The sequence below is a fragment of the Lutra lutra genome, chromosome 10 (genome assembly GCF_902655055.1).
Source record: "Lutra lutra chromosome 10, mLutLut1.2, whole genome shotgun sequence".
In the NCBI taxonomy this organism is placed as follows: domain Eukaryota; kingdom Metazoa; phylum Chordata; class Mammalia; order Carnivora; family Mustelidae; genus Lutra; species Lutra lutra.
The window spans coordinates 111,006,976-111,015,198 of NC_062287.1; the positions used below are offsets into that span (position 1 = coordinate 111,006,976).

The 8,223-nt window shown below is 64.2% G+C and overlaps 1 protein-coding gene across 1 annotated transcript; it reads right to left on the minus strand.

Annotated features, from left to right (window-relative positions):
* Positions 1-622: 622 nt before the first annotated feature.
* On the minus strand, positions 623-7,459 carry FGF3 (fibroblast growth factor 3). Its single transcript, XM_047693622.1, has 3 exons — positions 7,240-7,459; positions 5,099-5,202; positions 623-991 (listed from the first exon to the last, which is right to left on the minus strand). Exons 1-3 carry the CDS (start codon positions 7,457-7,459, stop codon positions 623-625), a joined length of 693 nt encoding a protein of 230 aa, XP_047549578.1.
* Positions 7,460-8,223: the final 764 nt, after the last annotated feature.

Genomic DNA, 8,223 nt, shown 5'->3' on the forward strand with positions numbered 1-8,223 from the left:
CACACACACATCGGCCTCTTCTTTCCATGCACGCTAACCGTCTATTGGTTTAAAAAAAATAGCCACTTTCCAAACCGGGGATTAAAATGCATCTTTAGCTCGATTCCTCAGAACACAGTCTTACATCTTAAAACAGTGATTTGGCACAGACGCTGCTCCCATCACAAATATGTTTCAAGTAAAAACGCCAAGTGTCTCCCCAGGCTGTGTTGTAATCTATTAAATAACAAAGTAGAATAAAATACTTTAATGTTTCGGTTACACAAACGCCCACACGTCCGACAGCCGAGCTGCAGGGAGGCTCCTCGGGCAGTTGGAAGCCCCGCGCGCCCGTCGGTTTTCCCCGTGGGCGAGGGGGGCGCCCGGCCAGCGGAAGCCCACGGGGGTGCGCACGGGAAGCAGCCCTCCCTCGGAGCTCCGGCTGCCTTCTGATCTGACCCCGCTTGAGAGAATCGGGGAGGGCTGGGCCTCCGAACACCAGCCGGGCAGAAGCAGGGGAGGGGCAGGGAAGGGGGGAGCTGTGCTGGGAAGCTGCAGGGCCAGGACGGCCGGCGGGGCCCACGGTCGCTCTGCACCTGCTGCTGGGAGCCTGGACGGCCTTCTCTGTGCCGGGCCTGGTGATCTACGCGCCGCCTCGCCAGCTCCGCTTCCTCGGCCGCCGTCGCTGCCGCCGGAACCGGGGGCCCTTGCCAGGGGGTCCGGGCCGCCCGCCGCGGAGCCCGGCCCCACTCTGCAGCAGCCGCACCATCTCGTGGTCCTTGTGGTCCAGCACTCGGGGCAGGAACAAGGAGGACTTCTGGGTGCGGCGCGTCTTGAAGCCCCTGCGGGGCCGGCCCTTGCCGTTCACGGACACATACCACAGTCTCTCGGTGCCGGGCTGGCGTTGCGCCCCGGGGCCTCCGGGCGCCGTGCGGTAGAGCCGCGAGGCATACGTGTTGTAGCCGAGTTCGTGGATCCGCTCCACGAACTCACACTCGGCATTGTAGCTCTCCTGCGGGGGCGGAAAGCCTCAGTCAGCTGCTGGGGAGGCCCCCCATGGAGGCTGGGGTCTGGGGGACCAACGGTCCTGTCGCCAGGCCTCCCTTCCCTCCTCCCTCCTGCCGGACACCCATGCCTCGGCTGCACCCGTCCTCCCTCGCAGTCTGGGGAACTTGGCCCTCGGGGTTCAGCTCAAGGCTTCAGCTGTTCTCCAAGCCTTCCTGGGACCCCGGGGAGAGCCCTGCCCCCTTCCCTGGGGACTGACTGGGGGTGGGGGGGCGTCCCGGCACAGGGACGGGTGGCTGTCACAGCAGAGCAGAGACGGGCCTGCCCTGCATCTCTGCTGGAGGCGGGGACGTCGGCAGGACATCTGGACACAGATGGTGCCCCAGGCTGCTTTCAGAAACTGTACACGAGAAAGAGAAATGACCACCGATATGGCTGGGCTCTCATGAGCCTGGCTTCTCCACGGCACTGGAGTTTAAGTCCCGACTCTGGGCCTTGATCTTGGAGAGGGGCTATCTTGGCCCCCGCGGTCCTCACCCTAAGCACATGGAGCCAAAGCCAGGAGCCCCGCCGGAAGCTGGGGGCACAGACACTGCTGTTGTCAGGGTGGCTCAGGGGTGCGGGCACCCCACACAGTGGCGGGTAGAGGAGACTGCTGCCCGAAGAGGTGAATGGGGACTCTTGTGTGCATCTGGGACAGACTGGGAAGCATGGGCTGGGCCTGGGTCTCTGCCTTCTCAGAGACAGGCATCCAAAGGGAGAGAGGCACAGACTCTTAACGGGCTTTGCACCAATGTCCCCTGGACCACCTGGTGGGGCGCCCCCAGATCAGGGGTGGTGCGTCTGACTTACACCAACCCAGGTCAGGCTTTGATCTGAGCTGTAGGCAGGTGGGCAAGCCAAGTGCCCCGAGGGCTTCCCTCCTCACCCGGTGCCAGGGGGCAGGGCTGGGGGCCAGGGGATAATGGGCAGAAGGAGCCTGAGATTCTCATGGTCTCCATCTGCAGAGGGAAAAGGGGGGCTGCTACTGAGTGCAGGTGGCCAAAAAGCCCCCGGCCCATTCTCAGGGGGACCCAGGCTGGTCGGGGCCGGACCCACAAATGGGACAGCATGAGGCCTAGCAGGAGCATAGGGCACATGATGGTCGAGCACCGCACATCTCTCTTTCCCTGACGACACGTAAGGGCAGAGGAAGGGGCGGGGGGGCTCCCTTTCGGCTGGAAGAGGGGGCTGCCTCTCCCTGGAACCTCAGCCCCATCTGCTGTCCCAACCCTTGGGGGATGCCCCAAATGCCCCGGGTCATGGTACAGGTGCTGCTGACGAAGACCGGGCATGGGGTGGGGGGACCCCAAATCCCAGAGAGCCACAAGGCTGTTCCATCTGTGCTCAAGACCTTGTACGTGCTGTGGGGACCAGGGGCCATCTAGGGGCGAGTGGGCGGGCTCAGGGCAGATCCCCATGCCAGACGGCTACGTTAGCATCTGGTCCCCACACTCAGCCATGCGGAAGTCAGGAACAGCACAGGCTCTTGTCCCAGGCCCTTCTGTCCTGTGGCTGAGGCCCAGGAACCAGGACGCCAGAGAGTGGGCTCTCTCGTGGGACAACTGAAGGTCTCGCGAGCCTGTAAGAGTGAGGCATGCAGGCCCTGCACAGGGGAGTCCTTGATCTTGGGGGAGGTCCTTGACCTTGGGGGAGATAGATCTGGCACCTTGGAGGGGCTCCTAGAGAGTCAAGATGACCAGGAGGAAGGTGTCAGCTCAGGACAAGGGTCATAGGACCAGGGTCACAGGCCAGGGGATCCCAAGGGAGACTCACAGTGGCAACAGTTCCCAGTGCCTCTCTGGGTCCAGCTGTCCCACCCCAGACCCTGTGCCCCACAAGGCCTTCCCCCCAGCTGCTCCCACCCACTGACACTCTGCTTGTACCACCTGCTGCAACTCCACTTGCCTCTGCCTGACCTCAGCCTTGGGGAGTCCATGCTGACTTCTCAGGCTCTGCAGCACTCGGAGCTGCTCCAGGAAAGCCGGCTGGGGACGGTGTGCAGGAGGCTGGCCAGACCCCCCCGCAGCTGGTTCTGAACCCCGGGGACCGGGCAGGGGGTGTGCAGGGAGGGAAGGAAGGCGGCTGGCTGCAGGCAGTGAGCGTGGTGCGATGAAGGTGTGTGGAGGCCTGCTGAGAGGCAACTTCCCAACGAGGGGACATTTAGGAGTCATTAGGGAGAGGTGGGCCCTTCTGATGGGGGCGTTTGGTCTGGGCAAGGCAAGGAAGGGTGACCAGCACGGCCTGTTCCGGGAACCCAGCGAGGTTCCAGAGGCTGCGGTGGGAATGACGGTGGAAGGCAGGCGCAGAAGGCGGCCTGAGCAACTCCCCTGGAGGCCAAGGCACCTGGGGGCCAACCTATGGGGGATGGGGAGCTCCTGGAGGCCACAACAGTAGTGGATTCACTTCCGAGTAAGATCCCAAAACGTACGCCTAGCAGAGAGTGCGACATATGGTAAATGCCGACGGCACTGGTGAATGAAGGAATGATTGCGGACGGACGGAAGGAAGGAAGGAGGGCAGGCAGGCCAACGTAGTTAGTGCTAGTGACAGCAGCCACAGGTAGACTCCGACCCACGGGGATCCCCCAGGTCATGCTTTGTTCTGTACCCCAAAGCCCTGGGCCGCCCCGCACCCCCCACCCCAGAAGAGGTGTCAAAGTCCTTACACGTCTCCTGATTCAGCCCTCACTGACCAATCTGTGAACTTCCCCCGTGTGGATGGGGGCCTCCAGCAGCAGCAAGACCTACACCTTCACTGCAGGAACAGAACTCCTCCCGGGGCCCTCTCCATAGGGACAGGGGTGTCTGTAGGTAGTCTAAGGCCATTTCAGGATCAGAAGCCCATCAGGGGTCCAGGACGGAGGCTTTTGGAAAGCCACAGTCCGCCTCAAGAAAAAGTCAGACCAGCCCTGGCCGGAGGGCTTGTCTTTGTAAGCCGCAGTCAGTGTTTGCAGACTCTGGCAGCACGTGCAGGAGATGCTGGGCACCAGAGGGTCCCTGGGTTCTATTAAGCGGCCCCCAGGTCAGAGTAAACCAATGGGTCCGTTCTGATATTTGCATTTCCTTTAGCAAAATAGAAAAACAAAATCTGTGATAAAAGAAGGAGCTGAAAGGAGTGTTTTCCTACAACTCTTGCCCAATGACACTTGGCCCGACTTCCAGACGGGCAGGGAGAGGCTGGCGTGTGTCCCCTGCAAACAGGCTGAATGGAGAGAGGGCACTGGCGGGAGACGGTCTCCGGCTGTGCTGTCTAGGTTCCTTGTGGATGGAAAACCTCTCATTGCCCGGGGAGGTATCAGCCGAATTGCACGTAATGACTAGTTGGGGGCAGCAAATTTCCTGCTTACACGCATTTTACTCCAGGCATCCCCACCCCTGCCGTTGGGGGAAGGACATTGCCCATGCCTACAGAGCCACGGGACCCTTTTTCTGTTGTGGGGGCCCCAGGCGGTATACAGACTGGGTTCCAAATCTGTGTGCCTGGGACACGAGTCCTGTGTCCCTTCCACTATGTTGGGGCCTAAGAACTAAGAGTTCTTCCCTTTCCATCCTGGGGAGAACCGGCTGTGCGGTGTCCTGCTTCCCTCTCTTCTCCCTCCAGGAGCACTCTGCTGAGCCCACAGAAGTTTTGCCCAACACACAGTCACGTTGTGCTCTAAGGCTCGCTGGGTCCATTTACACCAGTGGAAATTTGTGGGGGGACAATCTCTGCCTTGCTGTCAGCGACCTGGAGGGAAGGGCAGTGCTGGGGAAGAGAAAACGTTTGGAGGGGCATTTTCTGACCCAATGGCACTGGGGAACATAACACAAGTCTCACCCCCAGCGAGGTCCTCCCCGTGGGCCATGTTCCCAGCCAGCCCAAATGGCAGCTGCCTCCAAGAGAAGCCGCTGGAACGACACTGGGTGTCGACACCCAGGGCCTGAGACCCTGGTCCCAGCTGGTTGGTCCTGCAGGTCCCCATGCTGCTGGGTCAAAGCATTATACTGTCCACGTCCCCTCTGTTCCCCTGAGGAGAGGTCCAAGGGAGATGGCCGCCCCGTGCACGCATGCCCACGGGAGAGGGCGGACTCACCGAAGCGTAGAGCCGCCCCCTCTTGTTCATGGCCAGGTACCGCCCGGAGAAGAGCCCCTTGATGGCCACGATGCCCACCTCCACCGCCGTCATCTCCAGGATACCTGGGAAGAGTTGTGAAAGCCCATCACTCCCCATGCCTTCCACACGGCTTGGGGCGGAGAGCTGAGCCCCCAGGCTGGGCAACGCTCGGGGGCGGGGGTGGCGGGGGAGGACACTTGGGAAGCTCAGGGAAGGCTTCTCCGAGGAGCAGAATTCAAACAGGGGAGGGAACGAATACAACTAATGCTTCTACGCTGACCGCCAGGTGCTAACGCCTAGCAGGAGGTGATGCTTATTGGAGCCTGTCAACTGCCTCGAGAGCCAGTTTTGTGATCTGATAGACAAGGGAGCTGAGGCTGGGTGACTTTCCCAAGACCACAGGGACGTGTGTGAGCTGGAATTCGAGCCTGGGTTGCACACAGCCGTGGGGGAGCTGTCTGGGCGAGGCTGGGGCCCTGAATGGAGCCGGCGGATGACACAGTCCAAGCAGTGCAGTGAGCACTGGGCCACCCAAACTCACTGGCAATGGACTTGGGCAGGAGATAACTGTCCAGGGCAGGGTCCAGGCGGGATGCAGGAGCTGAGCAGGAAGTGGGATGAGACGCTGCAGCTCCCAGAAGGAAGCTGCTCTGGGCTCTCCCACTCCTCACTGCGTTTAAGGAAGTTTCAACCTCCCCTAACCTTCCTTCTGGACACAGGAGAGCTTTTTCACTGGCGGTCTCCCACAAAGGCCTAAGGGGGGCCACTGTCCCCCCAGAAGGGCTCCAAAGGGCACTGGAGCCTCTGCAATGACATCTTGGGGGGGTGGCTCTCTGGGTGCAGCCCTGGCTTCGGCATGGCAGCGATCATAGGGCCCAGATGTGCCACCACCAGGGGTCCGCCGGGAGGCAGGCTGGGTGGATTCTGAGGCCCCCACCCGGGCACTGGGGAAGCGCGCCTCTGGATGCCCGGCAGGGGCGGCTGCGGATCGCACCCTCCTCTGCCTCCGGGCTGCCTTCCCCGGGATACCCTGATAATTTCCATGCTCTGTGACTCTGCGGGGGAGACGATTTGGAGAGCACCAGGTGTGGCTGTGAGAGGAGCGCGTGAGTTCCGGCAGCCCCATCTTGCACAGGGGGACAGCCGCGACACAGCTTGTCCCCAGCGCATGTATCCAGAGGCATCCTCCCACGACGTCCTCCCCGGAGCTTCGGCTTTCCTAGAGGAAGCCGCTGTTTCCCGCCGCCGCCTTCAGTCCGCTGCACCCCTTCCTACCCGCGGGGTGCTGCAGAGGGACCCCGGACCTGACCATGCTCCCACGCTGCCGCGACGGAGCTCCGGCCTCCTGCTGCCCGTCAAGCTGAGCTGCTTCGGTCCCCTTGCTTCGTGCGGTCCCCTTGCTTCGTGCTCCTCTCAGGGAGGCTGAGCACAAGCCAGGGTCCCCGCGGCGGGAGGAGCCCAACCAGAGCCCCGCGGGACCCCACGAGCACGGTTCGGGGCTGTGTGGGGCGGCGGGAGCATACCTGTGTCCCCGACCCAGCCTAACCGGTATCCCGCGGCCCCCACCCCGAAGGGGCGCGCCAACCCTGCCTTTCGCTCTGCGGCCCAGGGCGGAGGCGCGAGGGCTGCTGTTTGGCCTGGGGGGGCGGGGATGGCTCTCCACCCGCGGCGGCCGCGGCCCAGGACCCCCGCTCTGTCCCGGCCACAGTCCTCCAGGTGGAGGCGGCGGCTCGGTGCGGCCACATGGGCGGCAGCGATCAAGGAGCGCAGAGGGGCAGGCGGGGCGGCGCCCGGGGTCGGCCGAAGGAGAAGTCGTCAAAATAATAAAGAAGATAATAAATGCCTCGTCTAGCGCCTCTTCTCCGAGAAACTCAAAGGGCTTGAACTTGTCAGGGCCCCGAGTCCAGCCGAGCGGGAGTCCCCGGAGCTGCCGGCCGCGCGTCCCCTCGGAATGGAGACCCCCAGCGGCCCTCGCGCTGCTCTCCCCGACGCGAGGGAACAGCAGGGGACCCCGGCGAGCGCCCTCCGGCCCGCTCTCCGGGGCGGCGTTGGCGCGCCCACCCGTCCCGGGCGCTACTCCCCAGGGAGCCGGCCGCCGCGCCGCGGGGCCCGGCACTCACTGTAGGCGCTGTTCTCCAGGCTGCCGTTGACGCGGCCGCTCGGGTGCAGCTGGAGGTGGTACTTGGTGGCGCAGTACAGTTTGCGGCGCCGGGGCGCTCCGCCGAGGTGCTCGTAGACGCCGCCGCGGCCCCCCGCATCGCGCCGCAGTCGCGCCCCGGGACCCGCGGCCGGCCAGCCGGGCTCCAGCAGGCTGAGCAGCAGGAGCCAGATCAGGCCCATCGTGGCATCGCGCCCGCCCCGCGGCGGCGGAGGCTGCAGGCGAGCTCGGCGCCCATGGAAGGGGCGGCGGCGGGGCCCAGGCGAGGCGCTCCGAGCCGGCTCCCGCGCCAGGCGGTGCCGACTCCCGCTCCGCGGCGAGTGGGGGAGGGGAGGGGATGGGCGGGAGGACGTGGGGGTGGGGGGGAGAAAGAAAGGGGGGGAGAGAGGAGGTAGAGAAAGAGAGAGAGGCACCTCCTTTAATTTTCACCCAGGATCGGGTGAAATTTCCGTTGCTGCGCAAAGCGCTGAAAGAAAAGACGGTTCGGCAACAAAAGGCCGACGTGGTCCCCAGGCGGGGGCGCGGGAGGGGCGGGGAGCCCGGCGGGGCGCGGGGTTCGGGCCGGGCGCCGCCCGCGCACACTCTGCCCGGGCGCAGCGCCGTCGAGCCGCGGCTCCGCTCCGCCGCGCGCCCCGCGCCCCCGCGCGCCCTCCCGGCTCTGAAAGGTCCCTTCCCGCCCCTCCCCCGCCCCCTCCCCCCAGGCCAATTATGCCTCCGAAAATTATAGACCGAGGCCTCGAGGCGGCCGCCCCAGGCCCTGTCACCCCCTCCCGCCCCCCATCAATCCCCAGGCACAATGGGAACGCCGCCGATGACTGATGTCCGCGAAAGCAACTTGCGGGGAAGTCGCGCTGACAAACGCCCATTAAAGGCGGTGCATAATGAAGGGGGCCGCGGAGGGAGGCGGAGGGGAGGGCCCGGGACGCGGGCGCGCGTGGGGGACCCC